Below are 21,530 nucleotides of genomic sequence, written 5' to 3' on the forward strand. Positions count from 1 at the left end.
GCAGCTCCACTGTCCCCCCCGAAGTCTCCATTTAATTAACTACCATCATCATTTCCTCCAGCTTTCAGAATTTCCTGATTTCACTCTCTCCTTCATCCCTCACATCCAAGTGGCTACCATATCCTGCTGCATCTCCCTTCAAAGCATTTATTTATTCATGTATTTGTGATGCATTTATTACAGTGCACTGTGTTAAGCACCAAGGATACAATGATGACTAATATGGACACAGTTTCTGCCATCACAGAGTTGATAGTCTAGTGGGGTTTGGACAAGAGACAAGTCAACAGACAATTTCAATACTGTGTGTGCAAGCTGTTGCGGTGGGAAAGGTACAGGGAGCATGTGCAGACGAGTCCAGCTTTGGGCTGTCAGAGAAGACTTCCTAAAGAAAGATTTAGCTGAGACTTTAAGGTTCAGAAAAATGTAGCCAGATGAAGAGTGCGTTAGGCATTCTCCATTCAACACATTGTTACTGAACACTGATTGTGCCTTAGGCTGTCTGCTAGACTCTGCAGAGTTAGAAAGATCAACTCAATCCTTGTTCTCCTAGTGCTTAGAGGATGTTGGTGTATGAGGAGAAATAGACAAGAAAATATAGACACAAAATATCTATCTATCCATCCATTCCCCCATCCAATATGACAATATTAGGGAATTAAAAGGTTCATCATTTTCCTACCAAAAAGTCCAACCAGCAATTGCTCCCGAATATCCAGCCCTCTTCCCTGTGGCTCTGAACTCTGCTGTGCAAGCCCAGAACTCCCAACCAGAACCGCCCCATTAGGTGAGCACAGGGAGGGCATTCTTCTCTGTGCTTTTCTGTCTCTTTATGCTTCACATCACAGCCACAGAGCCTTTACTGAGGAGCTGGGTTAATTACGGAAAACTGTATTGTCAGCTAAAATAGATTTCATGGGAAAAGAACCTAATTTATACATTCAACAAATAGATGCTAGCTGTTTCCTGAGGCGCCCAAGACAGATAAAATCTCCTACTATGGACCTTTCATTTGACTGAGAAGCAGATAGACAGGAAGTAAGTAAACATGTACATTGACAACATAATTAGAGATGGATGAGAGAAATGAACAGGGAGTACTTCTGACAGCTGTTCCGGGAAGGTATCTGCTATACCATCGTGAAGGAAGTGAGGCATTGGAGCTGGGACCTGACGGCTAGGAAAGAGCTGGTCTGCAAGAAGGCAGAACGGAGTTGCAGCAAAAAGAGACCACACCAAGCTCTGCGCAGGGGTCTCCTGCCCTCAGGTCACTGCCTGCCTTCCCAGGCGCCGTCGTCTGATCTCCACCTGCTCACCAGGCGGACACCTGTCTTCCAGGGTAACTCGGCCCTATCCGCAGGGACCGGGCTTGCCCCCAGGCACGGCCCGCTTCTTTTTAGGCAACATTCAGTCACATCCCTGGCTGGCGGGTCCTGCTGGAATGAACTGTGTCACCACCAGCCTGTGACGGCTTCCCATTCAGGGACCCTGCTGTTCAGGCCCCTGCTTCCAGGAACTCAACCCCATTCCTGTACTGACTGAATCCTGAAGGGCACAGCCTTTCGATGGATTATTAATCCGGAACCCTTTGTTCTCCGCTCCTGCTCCAGCCGCCCGCCGATCTTCCCGGGCCGTACCGCTCCCCGCGTCGACCACACGACGGTCGGGAGGCCACCGAGCGACTCCCGGCGCCGCCGGGTTGGCGCTCGGGCGGGTTCCGGCAGGGCGCTGCGCACGCCCGGGAGGAGCGCGCCGGGATGACGTCACCCAGGCGGCCGGCTCAGCGCGGCGTGACGTCACGCGGCGGGGCCTGCGGCCGTGAGGTCACCGGGTGGGCGCGGCCAGGCCGAATCCCCAGTGTCGTCACGGGCGGGGCGGGGCCGGAGCGTGTCAGCGGAGCCGAATCAAAACAAGCCGAGGCCCGCCTTTTCCTCGGCCCGGAGCGTCCCGCCCGCGCCCGCGCGGTGCGAGCCTCGGCCGCCGGCTGCAGGAGGCGGAGGCCCGGCGGGATGGCGCGCGGCGGGCGGCGCGGCTAGACGGCGAGGAGCCGGCCGCGGCCCCGAGGCCCCGCCCTCCGGAGCGCCGCGCCCGGGAGCCGCCTGGCCGGGCTCGGGCGCCCGCGACATGCCCAACCCGAAGACCAGCAAAGGCGGCCGCAAGAACAAGCGCGCCAACAGCAGCGGCGACGAGCAGGAAAATGGAGCCGCGGCCCTGGCGGCGGGCGCGGCGGGCGCGGCGGGCGGGGCGGCCCTGGCGGCGGCGGGCGGCGGCGGCGCGGCGGCGGGCGCGGGCGCCGGGGGAGCGGCGGGCCCGGGGGGCGCGGGCGCCGGCGCCGCCCACCCCGCCCACGCCGCGGGGGCCGCGGCCGCGGGCGACGCCAGGACCGGTAAGACGGGCCTGGGCCGGGCGCCGGCGTCCTCCCCGACGGGCGGCGCGGCGGCGGGGACAATGCGCGTCGGGGGCTGGCGGCCCCGCGCCGGGCGGGGCTCCTCCGGGTCCGGCCGCGCCCGCCGAGGGGCCCGGGGCCCGGGCCTGCGGGGGGCGCGGAGCGGCCCGACTGAGAACTTGGGCAGCAGTTCCTTCCTCCCGGTGCCCCCTCGCCCACCCGCCTCTCCCCGCGGGGAATCCGGGCTTGCCGGCTCGATTGCCACAGGTGGACAGGCCCCGGGACGTGTTTACTGCGCGCGTGTGTGTGTGCGTGTAGGGGAGTGCTCTTTAATTCTCTTGCTCGCTCGAGGAAGGAAGAGAATCTGAACTTGGCTTCCGTTCTCAGCCTGGAGTTAAAAAAAAAAAATCGTCCTCTGTGTAATTCTGCTTCACATCTTCAGACGGAAGCCTGATCATCTCAGGTCGTGCCTGGCTGCCCCTTTGGAGGGGCGCTCAGGCGGTAGTGAAGCGGTGACAGATTGCCGTTGTCGCTGCAGAGACGTGGTTGTCGTTATAGGGTGCTGGGCAGACGCTTTTCGCTTCCTTGGGCAGTCCTTTGAATTCTTCTGGTCGGGCAGTTTTTCAGGGAAGGGAAAATAGGTCTATTTTAATGAAGGGAGGTTAGGATATTTATATCTGGTTTTTAACTTGTAGCTTTCAGCTTTTGAAGCCATTTTTTATGTAGATGAGTCGCTTTTTAAACAGGGCAACCGCGCTTAGAAGAACGCCACGGTGCTGTGAACTAGATTCAAGTGTAGTCTTGTAGAAACAGAACCTTGGGCCCCGTTGGCTGTGTCTCTGCAATACTGAAATAGGAAGACTTCCCCCCCCCCCCCCCCAGGAACGAAGTTATCCCATTTGTGAATGTTTGATAACACAACTTTTGGCCAGACTGTCTTCTCCATGTTCTTTTGTTTTCCTAGCTCTAAACTTCATTTTGGTATTGATGTGCCAGAGGGCAAGGAAGACAGACTCCTGGCTCAGCCATTTAGAACTTTGTCGTCTTGGGAAGGTCAGTCTTTCTGAGCCTCAATTTCCTCGCCTGTAAAATTGAAAAAAAAAAAAAAAAAAAGAATTATTGTATTGGCCCCCTGTAGGGTTATTGTGAGGCTCAGTGTCCCTTCCCTACCCAGTACCCAGTTCTTGTTTTAAAGGCTCATTGTCAAGTTCCTCAAGAAAAGTAAGTGATCAATGAATCATTCATTCACTGAAAAACTGGTAGGCACTTAACAGTGTTGCAAGTACTGTGTTAAGTATTAAAGGATACAGTGGTACTCAGGAGAGAACCTCCTGGTCCTCAAGCTGGCATTCCTGTTCTGGTGGTGGTTCTGGCTTACCCTGCCATTTTTTGTCTGTGTGGAAGCTTCAATTTGGCTGTTTTCCTTTTCTTCTTTCGCTGAAAGATTAGGCCACTTTAAGGTGTTATGAGGGAATTTTTTTCTTAGGCTGCTGGTATCCCTTCATTCGTAAACATTAAGCTGGCTATAGTGCCCCCTTATTACTTTTCCTCTGAAGTGGCAAACTCAGGTATATTTAGCAGTTCTGTATATATCTGTGTGAAGTTACGTTTTTCTGATTTGGAGCTGGTTTTATTAAATGAATGGAGGAAAAAAAGGAAGAAATTGGCCAAACATTGCTGTAATCAGAGTTAGAGAAAGTACAGACTTAGAGCAGTGAGCTGAATTTTATGATGCCGGATTCTTGGTTCTGACATAGTGTGAAGAAGTCTCAGTGAATGATCCACCTTAATTTGAGGAACCTCTCACTGCAGTTGATAACTGAGCTTGGATGCAGAGGCCTCCTGTATGCAAAATTGGTAAATGAGGAAGTTACAAATAGTTTTTTTTTTTTTGCCATTTAAAGCTGTGCTTTAGAATGTAGGGGTGGGAGAGGTGGCATTGGTAAATTTTTAAAAGAAGAGGTAATAGATATGTGCAAACTCTCAGAATCAGCAGATAAGACTCAATTATTTTTGAATTTTAAAATGACATTAATTGGACTATTATGGTATTTCTAAGTATATTTCAATTTTTTACTGAACTGTGACATTAGATTTTGGGATTATGAATATTACAAATCAAACATTCCAAGGATGTAGGAAATCTACATTCTACTAAATTTTTAAGTGGTTCTCACTGTTCACCTCAGTTGAGATCTACATCTGTAGGCATGCAAACTTAATGACTTCACTTAAAGTTGATAGTATTCATTTGTGGTTGTTTGGAGTTGATAGAAATTTTATGTCTTGTGGTTCTTGGGCAGTGTGGCCGCCAGGGCAGGGTACTATTAGTTCTTAGTTGCTCACTGTTTGTCAGCAGGTGTCAATAACTACTTATTCTATGACAGAAGATTGCTGCTAGGGAGAACTTGGGGAAGCTATGGTATGGTTGTAGTTGAAGAAGTTGGGTAAATTAAATACTAATTGTAAGGACTTTGTACTCCTAGTAAGAAATTTATTAGTACATTTTTAGATACTGGTTTATGAAGCTTTTTGCAGGGATTGGAGTAAAAGATGAGGAAGCGCCATCCTTCTCCTATGTAGTAAACATCTGTCTGCACATATTGTAGTCTTTTGATTGTAGGTGGACAAGATTTGCCAATCATTGTTTTTAAGATCTAGTAATCACGCAGTAGATTATAATTATGTAGCCTCATTCTGGAATTCTGGTTCCATTAGGCCACTGCTTTTTTGCTTAAGGCCTAAAAATATCTGAACCCTTCTTCATAGTATCTAGTTTTTTTTTTGTTTTTTTTTTTTGTGAGGAGATCAGCCCTGAGCTAACATCCGCCAATCCGCCTCTTTTTTTTTTTTTTGCTGAGGAAGACGGCCCTGGGCTAACATCGGTGCCCATCTTCCTCCACTTTATATGGGACGCCGCCACAGCATGGCTTACCAAGCAGTGCGTCGGTGCGCGCCCGGGATCCGAACCAGCGAACCCCGGGCCGCCGCAGCGGAGCGCGCGCACTTAACCGCTTGCGCCACCGGGCCGGCCCCAGTATCTAGTTTTTAATGGGCCTAGCTCCCAAGTCCTTGTATAAATTTCTGCTTTATGGATAACTGTGTTTCACCACTCCACTCATTCCTCATGGCCACCAGAACCCCTGGGCTGCTGAGTCGGCTTGAATTCATTCAACAACTCTTTCTAGTAGACGGAGTTAGTTTACATAATGATTGCCTTCGCATTCGGTAGACCTTGAGTCACATCCTGGCTCTTCAAATTACTTGCCCTATGATCTTGGGCAAGTCGCTTGACTTCTCTGTTTCAGTTTCTGCATATTTAAAGTGAGATTTTAGTACCTACCCATTCATATATAGTAAGATATCTGTCTGTAGCCTGACTTATAATATGAGCTTATTAAGTGTTAGCTATTTGTCTTAGATTTTGGAAATGGTCTTTGAGACAGAGATTGATGTGCAGGAGGTGTCCTGGAGGTGCTCTTGGCGTCATTACTAGTGGGAGAGTGAGGGAAGCAGGATTGGGCAGAGGGAGGAGTTGGCTGTGATGGGGTTGGAGACGGGAGCTCTGGAGCCTGGTCGTCCCTGAAGAGTTCTCTCACCTGGAGGCCTGGGGGCAGTGCCTTTCACCCACCTCCCCACTGACTGATCATGTGGACATGGGCTGCCCCCAGGAAGAGGGTATGACCTGGGGGATGGCATCCCTTAGCTGGAGAGCCTCTCTAGAGAGGGACTCAGCTGGAAGCCTTGGGCTCTGAGTGAAGGGGGGCCATTCCTGTTCTTCCAGCATCCTGGGTTTCTTCATTAGGCCACGGGTGCCATTCACCCGAAATGCAGATGGGCTAAATGGTTCTCGCTAACCACTCAGTAGGCTTTATGGGCCAGGCTGGGAGCTAACCACCATTATAACATTGTCTTGATGGGAAAGTGTGTTCTGAATTCCATACGTATGTTTACAAATCGAGTTTTGGAGTGCCGTCTGTTCCCTATGAACAAGATTTGTATTTTGCAGCATACTCGGGCCACCGAACATGCTTTTTATAACCCCAGGTTTGTAGTATATTTGAAATAGTTTCTCTTTTTAGGTGTTTACTTGAATTCTTACTACTTTTAAATTACTTATAGTCATTGGAAGGAAAATGAAGAGTGTTTATCTGCTGTTTATTTTCAAATCAAGGAATATTTATTGAGGGTTTAAGGTATGTAGAGGACCGTTGTCATCCTGGAAGACATTTTCTTGCCTTACCTGGAAGTTACTTTTGTCAGATCTTAAAAATATCTGCTGCTTTTGGACCTTGTCTTTTGAAATTCACCTTTGTGATGGGGTTTGGTAGACAATATTGCCAAATCCATCAAAGATTTATCATGTGCACTTTGTATATTATAGTAAGAAGTATTCTGTGCTCTGCTAATGGTGTTTTATGCACAGTCCTCACTCTTTCTCTCTTTACTTGTTACAGGACCTGAGCTTAAATTCTGGAAACTAAACCTTCCACGTCAGCTTTCCTATAAGTCCAAGAATGTATGTCATTTTGTACCAAATTGAAAACATGAGCTAAAACTGGGAAATCTCTTGGCAGCTTAATCCTCCTATGACTTTGCTCCAGGCTTTTAGCTGTGAACAATTTAAAGAACTTGAAGGCATCCAAAGGAAGACTTTAGGGAAAAAAGATCTGTCCTGACTAATTTTGGTCACCAGCTCTTTGGCATTTTTAAGGGATTGATTTAATAAAAAATAATCCTTTCATTATTTTACCAGTAATAAAATGGGCATTGTGGAAAAAAAATTTTTTAAATAAAGAAAATAGGCAAAGTTCTCTTTGACTTTCTAGTGAAACACATAATCCCATCACTTAGATTACCATTGTTAACATTTGGATATACAGTATATTCTTGTGGCCTTTTAAATTTTTTTCTTACAGACTTTTAAAAGTACATAAACACTTTTTGAAAAAAGGATCGTATATTTTATGATCTGCTTTTTACACATACAATATTTTGTGGATGTTTTAGCAGAGCAGTAAATATACAGGTGCATCCCCATTTTTGATGATTGTGTAATATGCCATTATATGTCTGCATCTTGGATGATTTGATCATTCTGCAAAAAGGTATGTTTGGTCATTAGGTTTTTATTCATTCATCTCTGGGCATTATCCAGTTACTTCTTTAGGATAAATTCTTACCTGTGGACTTGCTGTGTCAAAGGATATGCGTATTTTTGACTTCTAATGCAAGCTGACAGATTTCCCTATAGAAAGGATATGCCAGTGTGACCCTGCTGTGGTCAGAGGGCGTTTTCCCCATGGCGTCGCCCTGGCCTGGTTCGTGTTTTAAAGACGTGCTGGAGAATTGCTGGTACCCCAGTGTTGAGAGGCTGGAGCAGGTGCTGCCACACTTAGGGGACTTTCCAAGGCTGCATCTATTTCTACTGGGGACTTTTGTGCTCTTTAGTGACGTGGTGGCTAACAAGGATTCAACGAAATATCTAATAATGGTGAATGGTATTTTAGCAGCTGGTGATAGTGAAGGTGAAAGCATTGGCCTTTGAAATTCTGTTGCACCATTATTCTAATCTTAAGAAGTAAGGCCTAGAACTTTTAAAGGTTCAGTCAAAAAGCGTGAGGTTTGAACAGACCTGGGTGTAAACCTGGGCACCACAACTTACTAGCAAAGTGACTTTGGGGCAAGTTATTTAACCTTTCTCAGCCTCCATTTTCTAGATGCAACCCTTTGGTGTGTTTGAAGATTAAGAAAAACATATGTGAAAGTACTTGGCTCAGGGCAGGGCAGATATGGGCACTGTCAACAATAGTTTTGTGATTTGTTCCACCTTGTCCTGTTACAAAAGTTGTTAAACTGTTATGCTGTTGAGACGGATTCTGAGAGACGATAAGATGGTGGCGAAGGGTCTGTGAATATTAATATAGAAAAAGACTACTGTCGTACAGGCTTTTATTCAAGCACTGATTTGTTATAAATAATCTTCTGTTCTTCCCTCATCATCTCTCTCTGATCATGGTTCACCTGGAAAAATCAGGTGATTCAGCAAAAAGAAAGAAAGAGTAAGAGGAAAAGTGTGAAAACTGCTACATCTTCCTTTCCTCGTTCGTTCCTTTCTCCATGTCATACGTGTCGAGTGCCTGCTGTCTGTCAGGCACTGTGTTAGGCTCTGGGATGACAAGGACAAAAGAATTGGGCCCAAGGGACTTATGGTCTGGCTGGGAGCCTTTCTAGAAACAAGTGCAAGTAGGTTATTACCTGTACTACACAAGGGCAGCTATGAAATAAAGAGCAGGCGCTTGTGAGATGTTGGATTAAATATGGGAATTGGATGTGAATATCTGGAGAAGTGAAATAAGCTCGAGGAGTTGAAGAGTCGCTGAAAGGAGGTACGGAGCTGCTCAGGGTGTTCTTTGGGGATCAGCCAGGGCTTAATACTACTCAGACAAAAGACCCTCCCCTCTCCAGGCAGTAGCTAGAAGGTTCATATTAGTTCATGCGTTCATTTTTATTTGCTTATTCATTGTTTTGTTCATCTATGCACTCGTCCATCTACTAAACATTTATTGTGTGCTTACTGTCTTCTATGACTGGAAGTACAATGTAGGATTATACTTGGAGGCATTGGAATTTACGCCCCCACGGGCTCGTGGTGAAGCTCAGACAGAGACACGTAGACACCGGGAGCCATGATCATGTGCCGTGTATGCCCAGTGGGAAAAAAGATGTGTTTCCTGAAGGAGGGGACCTTTGAGCTGAGTCTTGCAGAAAGAGAAGCAGTTAGCTCTGAAAGCAGAGGAAGGATGTTTCAAGCAGAGCGAGGTAGGAAAAAGCCTTGAGTTCTGGTTGCTGCCGGGAGTTTGTGGCTGGTTTGAGGTGCAGTGGAAGGACACGAGGCTGGAAAGGGAGTGGAGCCAGACAGTCAAATCTAGTTGTTTTATAGCCAGTGCAGAACCATCCCTGAGGTTTGTAAGCAGGGACCTGCTCACCCAAACCTGCGGATGGGGATAATCACAGGTTGTTGACAAGCTTGTAAATTTATTATACATTTTCATCGAATGAGTATCTTTTGGCAATTTTTCTTTTGATACAGCTAGTCAAGGGTTGGCGGTCCAACCTGCCATGGACCTTTGATCGTGGTGTTTCAGTCGCTTCCAGCTCCTTCTCTGCACATCAGGATGGTAGTGTCGCGGCTGCTGTGTGGCAAGTCTGCCTTAATTGTGGCCACCAGCATCCCTGTGCTTCAGAGCCATGGGAGATGAGCTAATTGAGGTTAACTTCAGAGAACCAAATGCCAAGGGAGGGGCTGGGGCCATCTGAGCAGAAAGGGTTTTCTCTGGAGGGAGGGGGGTGTTCCTGTGGTTTATTTTTCGTACTTGGGTACAGAGTGTCTATCTCTATGCCAGGTTGGACTCATTATCTTGGTTTGTCATTTTATTTTTATCATCATTGAATCAGTTTTAAAACAAACTCTGGCGAGGGGGTTGTCATTGTTTTGTACAAAGTGACTGTGTGTTTTAATTCTGTATATTTCAGAAAGCTTCCATTTCTCAGTGGTTGATGAAATAGCAACTTGCTTTGTTTAATCAACATGATGTTTTAGCTTGATTGTACTTAAGAGGTTTTTATAAACTGGCAAAAAATGAGTAGCATTTCTAATACTTAATAATTGTATATTCTGATTTATCAGAAGTAGAAAGGGAAAACAAATTATTTCTGCTAAATTTCACTTATGAAGATAATACTTGAAAACAGTCTAAGAGGTAGAGACAAGAAAGATATGAAGAGGAAGTTTAAAGAAACATGAGGAAAGAGGAAGACTTAAAGAGGAAGTGTTAAGTGTTAATCATATTACTTAGACTGGAATTAATAAGAAAATCAGCATCATTCTCATATATACTCATAGTACAGTGTATTTCACAGATATAAATTGTCAGGGAGGAAAACTTTTCCTCTACCCTCTTAAGTTCGTGAATTGGCAGCCTGCAAATTAAACTGATAAAAGACACATTAGCAACAGAAAAGATAGATTTAATCACAGAAAAAATATGACTCAAAGGGGTGGTTAGAGTTTGTGGCTTAGATACCATCTTAGTAGGAGAAGGGGAGGGGAGAAAGGCACTTAGGGGAAAACATAACTTTTTGGGAAGATAAATGGGCCCCTAGAGAATAGATGGGAGAAATGATAGTTTAATGACAGTGTTTGTTTAGGTGTAGTGTGGAGACTTATCGCTGGTAATGAGAGTCTGTCTTCCCTGGTTACTCCTGGGGACAGGATTTGTGAAAATTGAGTTCTTTTGGGAGGCTTTGCTTTTAGGCAGATAAGAGATTTCAGGAACTCAAATGCCTTCAGCTCAAAATAATTTTTAGGCCACAGTGGCAAATCCTGGACCCCTTCAAAATACATTGTCGTTAAACTCACATCACCCCGATCATAGCAGTTACAGATAGTTAGCAAAAGACAGTGTCATAATTCAGGATTTCTATTTTTCATTTTATTGGAAATTTATTAGAAATAGATGGCCTTAAGGCATATATCTTTATAAAACTGATAAAGTAGATGAATTTAGGCAAAAGTTAGCAGGGGATCAAATTGCTCATATAAGTAAGGGAGATATTTGCCAAATTTAAAATGTATGTTTTTCCCTAGGAGTAAGCATAAGTTTGATAATACTTTAGATCATGTATCCTCAAGTTATGAAAACATCTCAGGAGAGTCTTTGGACACTAATGTTGCAACTGAATCACAAGTTGCAACTGAATCACAAACTGTTTTAGGTTTCTAAATGAGCACTCCTGAATGTGAGGATTGTTTCAGTATAATATTTAGTAGAATCATATTTAAACAAAAGTGACACACTACTTGTTATGCCTGACGGAGCTCAGTGTCTGGGCAGAAATGGAAACTGGGGAAGGTACAGAATCAAGTTCTGGCTATTTTTGATTGGCAGCAGGTGCAGTGTGTAATCTGAGAGGCTGGACCTGGGATGGTTGGTGACCGTTGTTAATGAACAGACACTGTGCTGCCGGAAGTCGTGGAGAGAGCCTGGTGTTGAGAAACAGGAAGTGTCCTTCGGTGGAAGAGGCAGAAACGTCCATGTCTAACACACGGGGCAGCTCTAAGAGTTCTTCCAAATGGTTTCCTTCTCTTTTGATCTGCTCTTACTGGGCAGTGCTTATGCGTTGCGGAAACGTTAGCCTTGTAATGTTATGGTTCCACTATGTCAGGCGTTCAGTTTTAGAAGTGCAAAGTGATGTGTTGCAGTGCAGAAGCAGATTAGGTAAGATTCCTGGATGGTAGGTGTGTGGCGTAGGTGAGTTGCAGAACTCATAGACCCCACAGAAAGGAGAAGCGGCCGAGACGGAACAGCGGTGAGACTCCAGCTGCCCTTTATGGAGTCCTTACTAGGAGTCAGGTGTGACACCCAGCAGTCTGCCATCTGTGTTTGAGGACGAGGACACTCGGCTCCACAGATGGCCTCCTTCCCTTTTTGTAAAAAAAGGCACACCTAGGTTGGGAGGTGTGCCCACCCTGATGCCACAGTTAGGTCCTGCTTGATGTTAGGTCTGTCTTGACCAGACACACACATGTGCATAAATAATGAGCAAGTTTTTAAGTAGAGGACTTAAATTCAGTATAAAAACATCAAGGAAGCAGTAGAGCCATTTAAGTTACTTTTAAAAGATCTCATGCTTTTAATTCTGGTACTTGAACTGAAATTTGTCAAACAAGAAAACACTTGACCAAGGAAGCACTTTGCCCACACATTGTGCACGCATGTTGATCTGATTCTTTCTCATGACTTGCTGGTCCTGGAATCATGGAGACCGTGAACATCTGAACTAACGCCTCCTGTTCTTGATGGATCACAGTTCATAACTGGGATGTGATCATCTTCTTTAGGCTGAAGTCCTGGAGGTGGAATCATGGTCACAAGGCATGCGATTCCTGAGGCTTTGATGCGTGTTGCCGAACTGCCCTCCAGAAAGGGTTTACCTGTTGCCATGTTATGATGTTGTAATGCACTCTGTTCCTCACATCCCTCGGTGTGCATTGAGAGAACCATTTTCAGCTTTGCCAATCAGAGAGATGAAAAATCACATCTCCTTTTTATTTTTTTTGCATTTGTTGGATTGTCAGTGAGTGAATGTCTTTCTACATGTATGCTGTTCATTAATATGTTTTTCCTATTTGTGCTTTTTGTCCATTTTACTAATGGGATATTTGTGTTCTTACTGATTAGCACAAAGTCTTTATATATTCAGGATACTTTTTCTTTTTTTTTTTTGGTGAGGAAGATTAGCCCTGAGCTAACATCTGTTGCCAGTCCTCCTCTTTTTGCTGAGGAAAATTGGCCCTGGGCTAACATCTGTTCCCATCTTTCTCTACTTTATATGTGGGACGCCTCCCACAGTGTGGCTTGATGAGCGGTGCATAGGTCCATGCCTGCAAACCTGCAAACCCTGGGCCGCTGAAGCAGAGTGCACGAACTTAACCACTACGCCACCGGGCTGGCCCTTCAGGATACCTTTTGGCGTACATTTTCCCTGGTTTATTGTTTATCTCTTTGCTCTGTGTAAGATGTTCTCGTTGGTTAGAAATGTTAGTTTTGTATCATCACAGAACATCCACGTAGAGACCGAACCTCAAGAGAAAGATGAGAGGAAGGTCATCTGTGGAATCGCCTGTAGGAAGAGTGGTCTGGGCAGGTGGCTGACTGAGTTCATCTGGGTACGGGGCACAGTGATGCTGTTGCAGTGTGAGGTTCTGTCTCCCTTCTGGATTGAATTTGCGAGGCTCTGTGTCACAGGCTTGGTGGCAGCTCCTGCCGCCTCCCCGCCCTCCTCCCTGGCCCTCGGCTTCCCTGACCCCTGCTGTCCAGTGGACAGCTGAGCTGCATGTCCAACACCTGTCACTTCTTGCACATTTCTGAATGTGCGAGTTTTTAGTCCAGCAATATAGGACTTTGAAACTTGTAGATAAAGGTGCATTATTTATTGCCTCTTCTCAAGAACCGAGCTGCAGACTGAGGCCTCTTGAGGTTCAGTTGCCCGTAATTTCCTTGTGATGATAAACTTAAATCCTGAGTCATAAGAAAGTTCTCATTTTTCTCATTCTGGCTCTTGGATTGAAATTACATTTGTATGTTAATAAAATGAGCACATAGCACTCAATTGAAACAAGAGTGTGTTCGCACCCTGTGCATCATGCCCGTCCAGTCAACCCTTGTGCCTTCTCCAGTGTCTGTGATGTGGAAGAGGTTCCCAGAATCATTTCTTCTTCCAAAGACTGTGAGATTTGGGAGACCATAGCCCAAGATCTGCCATTTTCCAAGGTCGCTGAACTTTCTGAACCCAAATGTTCTTATCTGTAGACAGTGAGGATAACACGATATTTTTGTGACTAACTCTGCAAACAAACTGACAGCTGTTTGAAAAAGCAAATAGTTGTGTCATGATTCGGGGGACTTTTAGTGTTTTCTAGGTGGGGTTTGGGTTCTTAGTTTTTCATGTGGTAGTGTGGCTGCTTCCCAACTCCTGATGAGTGCACGTTCCGATTTGTTGGAAGAACCCAGGGCAGACCTGGGCTTTCCCTCACGAAATTTGCAGCGAATGGTACCCTTCCAGAATCCTTGTTCTGCTTCCTTGGGGGAGTGGGGAGCCTTCAGTTTCTCTGCAAGTTCGGATCTGGGGCTCTTGCTGTGTGGATTTCCCCCGAGAATCTGCAGTGCTCGCCTGCTGGTCTCCAGGCAAGCCCCGCTCCTGGAGGGAGCTGCTCTGGAGTTTCTGCGAAATGCCTTTCTGACCCCCAGTGGGAAAGCTGTGTGGAGGCTGAAGCCTTGGGGAGGGTGCTTCAGTGTGAGTAGAGTGACTTGGGGATGGTTTTGTTGTGATCTGTGAATTGTCCTGTCTCCGGGTTTCATTGTCACAGCAGATCCCACTGTGATTTTAGCCTTGCTCGTGGCGTGTTGTACTGCAGGATTTATGTGGGCCTGTGCTTGTCATCACGCCCCACAGTGTTGGTATCTTGATTCGCTTTAGGTCTTTCTGCTCTTTACCTGCCTCCAGGGTCCTGTGGAGTGGGAGTTCAGGTGTGGTAAAAGCATTTGAAATGCTCACATATGACTTTCATTTGTTTCCTTACCTCCCTTTTAGATTTTGCATTTTAAAATAGGTTAAAAAATTGTGAATATTTCAAACTATATTATGAATTTTACCAAAATAACTTCTATAGGCATATGATACTTGGTATGTGTTGTATCAGTGTATATCTGTAAATGTATCAATATGTTTGTATTGCATCATTATTTTTCTTGGGATTCAGTTGATTAAAAACAATTTATAAGCTTCATCTTTGAGAGATCAGATTTGAAATTTTTAACTTTGGAATAAATCAGTTTTACCTCATAACTGATTTTTTAATGTTCCATGAAATGTGTGATCTAAAGATGACTTGTAAGAATTTTTAAAGAATTAATTTGAAATGTTTTTCTCTTGACAAATTTGCAAATACTATTTAGAATTCATTTGGAATATAATCAGACAAATTTGCCTATATTTATGCATTTTAATAATTAGTTAATGGGACGAATTCTCTTATGGCAAAAAGAGAAATTTCTAGATATTTTTGGTAATTCTTTTATAAATGGTATGTTATTTTTTCCATCTAGTTTAGGAATGAATAGTTTTGAGTCTTTGAGAATAGCCATATCTGTGTTCCACAGAAGTTAGTAATTGGAAAAGGAATGAATGTCTAGCTATAATGACATCACTGGCGCTTAATATGTCGATGGGGTCTAAACTTTGAGTTTCCTTTGCAGCAGGAAATTTTATGAAATAGTCTCTTGAAAACAAGTTGTATTATAGCAAGCTGTGTTGAGTGTGTCTGTGTGGTGAACTTGCTGGGCCAGGACGTAGACGTGACTGATTCTTGAGTCTAGTTTTCATTTTTACTGAGGTATGTATAAGACTTGCACACACCCTCTCCTTTGACAAGTCTTTCCTTGTTGCAACAGATTCTATAACCTGCTTGTTGGTTGCTGATGCAGCGTTTCAGAAACAGGCTGAGCAGTGTGGCCCCCAGGCAAAAGCTTTGTCTTTTCTCCCTAGATCCCAGCAGAGTGACTGCCAGGGTGGGGAGGATTGCTAATAAAGCGTTTTCCCAGGTTTACCTTGAAGGGAAGGCAGGGCAGCAGAGAGAGAGTATTTTTCAGGGAGTTCAGCACGGCAGAAAAGGCACATGGAAGACAAAGGAGTCCAAGAATGTAGTGTAGTTTGGGGTATGGAGAGGGTAGGGAAATGAATTGAGCCACATCATGCTGGGGTTTTATTCATTTAAATACAGTAATCTTAGAATCGTCTTGGAAGTTGGTATGTTGACCCAAACAGGGTTCAGGCAAGGCAGGCCGAGCTTCTGTTTCTCAGTGTCAGTGCTTTTTCTGCTGCCCGAGTCCATAGTCTCCCTACCGATAGTATGGTGTTTCTTCACATTCGTTCCAAGGAAAATTGCTTCATTCTCATTGAATGACAAGTAAGCCTTTGCTCATGACTTTTTTTTTTTTTTTTTTGATTTTAGCAATTCTATTAGTTAGAGTAGATTTACTTCGTTGTCTGCCTGTCTTTGTTTTTGAGGAGTGCAAAGATTGGGGTCAGGAAACCTTTATATTGTAATTAGGCTTAAGCACTTGCACTAGGTTTTCCTTGTACCTAGTTTTTAAGTAATTCTGAGGATTAACATGGGTATTGAACATTTTGGATAAGCTTTTGTGTAACCAGATCATAGTAAGTAGTTCTCTAATTTTGAATAAGACGCTATTCCAAGTTGTAGACCTCCTTACCATGATCTCGTTACATAAAGCTCTTGGTCAGCGCCTCTCCATAGACACTGGCTCTGTGCTCTTTATTGATTTGTGTGCATGTGGGTGGGAATGGAGGAGGGAAGGCTGCTTACCGGCTGGCTGACCTGGGGCAGATCACTAAAGGATCCTCTGGGCTCAGGAAGTGTTGGTAGAATCTGAACCAAGGAATTGCCGTGTTTTTGTTGGGGGAAACTTTGGTATTTTTAAGAAACATTCAGGAAAAACTGTGAAACCACTGTCTTCATCCTGAAATTCAGCTTAAACCAGGCGTATTTTTGGTCCGTGTCCTTTTGGGTCTTGACATGGCTTCTGTTAGAAAAGGAAAATAAGCATTTTCTACTTTATAGTCGTTATCGATGTAGATTTCTTACTGATATCAGAATGTCAGATCCAGAATGGGGATGAAAAATAGGTAAAATAGAAGCATGTAGCTTTCTATTGAGTTCGAACTCAAGGCTGGGTAGGCTTGTGGGTTTTAATTGAAAGTAAGAAAAGAGTGGGTCTAGGAGGATAAACTGAATATATTGAGAGAATGTTAAAAACCCAAGTTGTTAATTGCTGTTGAAGAGCTCATTGTTTTTTGGGGGGCAAGGGAGAGTGTGAAGCTTCCGTGTTTATTTGGATAGAGTGGTTTGTCTGAGTAAAAGCCTTGTGTTTAAGCATAAAAACATGTTTAACTGGATGTAATCGCCATGTACTCAACTTGCTACCCACTTTGGAGCGGGCTACACACTAAAATAACATGAGCAAGGATAAACCAAATCACAGGGTAAGACAGATGTGCTTAGTGAGCTCACTGTAGCTCCTGCACTAATTAAAACAAGCTGACAAAATATTTTTGTAAGTATTAGCTTCCCTTTATGTGTAGGACTTAGTGTCTTTTAGAATTTTGTAGTGGAGAAAAGGTCTCAAAATATTTGAGAAAATTTATTTAAAAACCTTTATAGTTTTTCAATTAAACAAATACTCACCAGTTAATCGAGAAATGATTTTTAGACACCTAGGGAATTGGAGGTGTGGTGTGGGGCACCAGTGGCTGCAGTTAGCCTTCTAATCATCAGCGTTCCCGTTTTCCACTTATAATCTGCATTCTGCGCTGCAGCAGCCACGGGGAGGGAACAAACGCCTGAAGCAGAGGCTTCCTGTGTGGGCTGGTGGGCGATCAGGGGGAAAGGCCTAATTGTGAAACTCCTTGAACATATCTGAAGGACTAGGGGCCTCAGTCTGGGAGTTTCTGAGGTTCGTGAATGTGTGTATGACGTAATCATAGTGTAATTTTCAGAAGGCTGATTGGAAAATGGTGATCAAACTTTTTTGCTTGTGTATCCTTTAAAAGAATTTGAAAAAACAGATTCCTTCTTGCACATTTAACATTGTCACACCCAGTTTTTTAAAGGTTTAAATAAATGCAGAAGATACAGTTTCCAGTTTGTTGTAAACATTGTGATTTAAATGTATTTAAACAGAATCCAAATTTGGTAACTTAATAACCATTATCAGCCATTTAAAAAATAATAGAAATTTTACATTTTTTTGTTTCTGTTCATTTTTACCCAAGAATTTGATCCTAAGAGTATTATCCTGCTTGAAAGTCTTTTATGATCATCCCATCATATTTTTCTATAACAAAATATGTATATAAACTGAAATTTATATTGAGCACTTCTGGAACGGCAGGATAAAGACCTCTAGAAATCTGCTTCTCCGTAAAAGCAATGAGAACACTGGAAAAAATGATCAAAATCAGCTTTTTCAGACTCTGGAAATTAACCAGAGGCTTGCGATAATCCTAGGAGTGTTTATTCAAGGGAAATGAGTGAATCCTAGTGAGAACGGTGAATTGTGTTGTGTTTGACCTTGTGTTTGAGTTCCCTTCCCCTCTCGCTAGCTCTCTGGCAGCTTTAAAACAAGCATCCTAGCAGACATTGGAGGGGAGGAACGGATTTTGAGCCCCCCTAAAGCCCTAGCCCAGAGAATTGTCACTGTCTGACCTGTCTGGAAGCTCCCTGCTCAATTCAGGGCTTCCTTCAGGGCTTGTCTTTATTTGACCTGGTTCAGAGATGTCCTAGTGGGAAAAGCCATATTCTTAGGGTGTCTGTTGAAAACAGTCAGCAGCAATTGTTTAACATTGCAGTTCCCTGCAGCAGTGATACCAGTTGGGACAAACAAGAAGTGGACCAAAAAGCTTAAAAGAATATCTTGGGAATGAGATGTCCTTAGGGGCTTTGAAGAGCTCTGATATATTCCTGGTGCTCTAGGAGACCCTGCATGTGGGCAAGGCTGTGCCCATGCCCAGGGAAGACCTGAGGAGGCCCTCATTCTCACCTCTGGCTGACCTTGAGCCTCTGCACAGGCAGAAGATAAAGGCTGAAACAGAGTTGTAAACTGGTGAAGTATTGAAGGCGTGCCCCAACACGCACACACGGCTCCTTGGCGAAGGCTGGGAAACCTGTTAGTTCAAGGCATTTGAGGAAGTCTCTGTCTAGTCATTAATTGACCACTAAGTTAACTGAGCAAAGACTTCAGTGGCTGCACATGACAAAAAAATACAGACTACAGAATTCATCCAGGAAAGTCACTAAACAAACAAACAGCAATAACAACAGCAGCAATGCCATATCCTGCGAGGAGAGGGAAGCTGATTTCAGAGTTGCCACCTCATGTTATTTAAAGTGGCCATTTTTTAACAAAAAAGTATAAGATACTCAAAGAAATAGGAAAGTATGGCTTACGATCTTATCCACTATTTTCATCCACTGTGCTGAGCTCTGCACCGGGCAGCTAACAGGTGTTTAGAAACATTATTTGAACTGACTTGCGTTGAATAGCAGCTGGTCATAATTAGCTGATTTTCAGAGACCCCATGTATTTTCTTTCGTCTGTAGTGTTTAATCCTGAGACAAACCTGGTGTTTTTATTGTCTCCTAGAACAGGATCCTTATTAAACCATAGCTTTTAAAAAAAAAGTTTGCTCAGATGATTGTTTATTAGTGTCCTGGAAAATTTGAAGGCTCTTTCTTTAGGCAGTTAGTACAATAAACTTGCTAAGAAAACTGACCTATTCAGAGACCAGATCACTTTGAAGTGTTTCCTGTAGGAAGTTTATCTTTATAGTTTGAGTTTTTAAAGCATTTTGAGAATATAACTATTACACTTTTTTGAACGTGTCCAGATCTCTAGTCACCTGCAGTCAAGTACTCAGTCTCCTCTATTTGACATCTTGATTGTTACGACTCAGGAGTTTGGTGTCAGACGAAGTAAATTGGTGTTAAGTCTGCTTATCAGCACTTTAATGTTGATTAAAAAAATCTGGCCTCAAGTCATAATGTTTGCAGATGACAGACTTTCACCAATTTCATGATCAGTTCTGGTGGTGGAAGAAGTTCAAGGTTGTCATGTACTGTATTGGTGTTCCTTGATTTATTCCAGGAGCCGAAAAGAGGAAACTGGAAATGCTGACATCATCACATCTGTGCACAGAACTTGATCAACGTTTCCTATTTTCAAATACGCACTTGTGTGTATTTTTCTATATTTTCCATCGTTCTCTTTTACTCTAGTGTCTGGAGAAAGGTGAGGTAAACCTGCTAGACTGGCAGCTTCCCAGTCCCCTGTCACTGCAGAAGAGGCTCGCTGGATTTGCCCTGATGCCCAGCAGGGAGGCAGGGGCTGAGCAGCACCGTGGAGAACGTGGTCAGTATTCCCGTGGTGATGACAGGTTCCTGCAGTGGCCCTGCTGAGCAAGCCAGCATTCAGGAGGACACGAGAGAGGGCAGCGCATAAAGTAAACAGTTGTGTACTGGCCATTGTAAACAAGGCCAGAAATGACCGGGTTCACAGTGGTCATGAGGTTAAAATTTAACTGTGGAAGAACTTGGCTAGCAAAACTGTAACTCCCTTTTAAGGCCTAGTTTGGGTTTATGATAAATCGAAGGCCCTTGTCTTTTCTACTTTTTGTTTCATAGTTTTCTGTTTGCTAATGTATGAGAACATAATAAGCAATTTTCCTATGAAAGAGTATTTTGGGTTTTCTGCACTAGAGTAACTAAAAGTAAAATGCAAGGGTTCTTCTTATTCCCTGTGGAAATAATACTGTTGTGTCTGGAGTGTGCGTGTGTGCACGTACATGTGTATGAACTTACATGGGTAATGGTGTATCCAGTTCTTCGTAGATAAGCTCTTGTACGTACATGAGTGTGTGCCTCATTTGACTGGGCACCTGTTATAAACTTTTTCCTTATAATTCTTATATATAAGTTCATGTATCTGATTAGTTTACCTGTGAACATGACTTCTTCTTATTAAAAGAAGTTACCGTTAGAATTGCTAATGCCATTAGTAAAGGCTAGATAACTATAATAATCTGTTATTCTCACTATTTTAAGCTGTTACCTTGATATTTCTTAAGTAGCCATCCCAAGAAGATGGAATCATTTGGACTCTTGTAGTTGTCAGTGGTGATGTGATCCAGCAGCAGGTTCAGATTATGTGGCCACATCGTTATCACTTGTCATTCTTGGTTCATTGCTCTTTTCTCTGCCTCTCCCCATAGATCTAGTCTCTGAGGTAAATATTGGACTCTCCTTTTCATATTTGCCAGAAATGGATTCCCAGGTTTGATAGGTGAGGAAGGAGAAGTGCTGTTGAGAAGAGCTACATGGGGACAAGACTAGGCCCACATGAGGGTGACAGTGCCCCGAGGAGTCTAGGCTTTGTGGGTTAGAGCCAAGCAGAGAGGACCCCTTAGGAGAAGACAAGGCAGGTAGAGTTGGGAGGAATCTGAGCCCGCTTCACTGTGTCACTGTTTCACCAGTGAGCTGGGAGCAGGTGGATGGAGAGGGGAGGCACCTGCATGGACCAGGAGGGGCAGGGAGGGCTGAGGGCCGGTTTGGCTGGCAGAGCACTGAGCTACAGGAGCCAGCCTGAGATGTGTCTCAGAGAAGAGCCGAGAGAGAAATGGCGAGATGGGAACAGGTAGAGGCCCTGGTGTGAATAGCAAGGTCTGAAGCTGAGGGAGGAGCCACGGGGAAGTGGATGAGAATGTGGAATGGGTGAGGTGAACGGCTCCAGGACCGAGAGCTCCTGCGCATGTGCCACAGGTGCCTCTCAGGAGCGGCCCACAGGTCGAGGTAGAGAGGAGCCCTTCCTGAAAGGGGCTGTTTGTGGGGCTCCCGGGGCCAGTGGGTCAGCAGTGGCCTCCCCTCTCGCTTCACACCCTTCTCTGGCTGACTTTGGAAAGTGATGAGGGAGGGGAGCGTGTTGGCACCTGTCAAGTGTAGACTTTA

General features: G+C 44.4%; 1 protein-coding gene across 8 annotated transcripts in view; it reads left to right on the forward strand.

Moving 5' to 3' along the window:
- The window catches only part of HECA (hdc homolog, cell cycle regulator), a 108,725-nt gene that overhangs the window by 64,039 nt on the left and 23,156 nt on the right, over positions 1 to 21,530 (forward strand). For 4 of the 8 annotated variants that reach the window (XR_009217198.1, XR_009217199.1, XR_009217200.1 and 1 more), the window contains exon 1: positions 1,953 to 2,386. The exons of 1 other annotated variant lie outside the window; for it this stretch is intronic. Coding sequence is in view for 4 of the 7 variants with exons in the window: in XM_058534170.1 (XP_058390153.1) it covers positions 2,125 to 2,386 (262 nt within the window). In the remaining 3 variants the exon portion in view is untranslated. Of the gene's footprint in view, positions 1 to 1,952; positions 2,387 to 2,575; positions 3,440 to 3,603; positions 4,244 to 15,077; positions 15,918 to 21,530 lie in introns of those variants that run through there. 3 more of the 8 variants (XM_058534171.1, XM_058534172.1, XM_058534174.1) reach the window with 3 other exon arrangements.

This window comes from Diceros bicornis, chromosome 39 (genome assembly GCF_020826845.1).
Source record: "Diceros bicornis minor isolate mBicDic1 chromosome 39, mDicBic1.mat.cur, whole genome shotgun sequence".
NCBI lineage: Eukaryota > Metazoa > Chordata > Mammalia > Perissodactyla > Rhinocerotidae > Diceros > Diceros bicornis.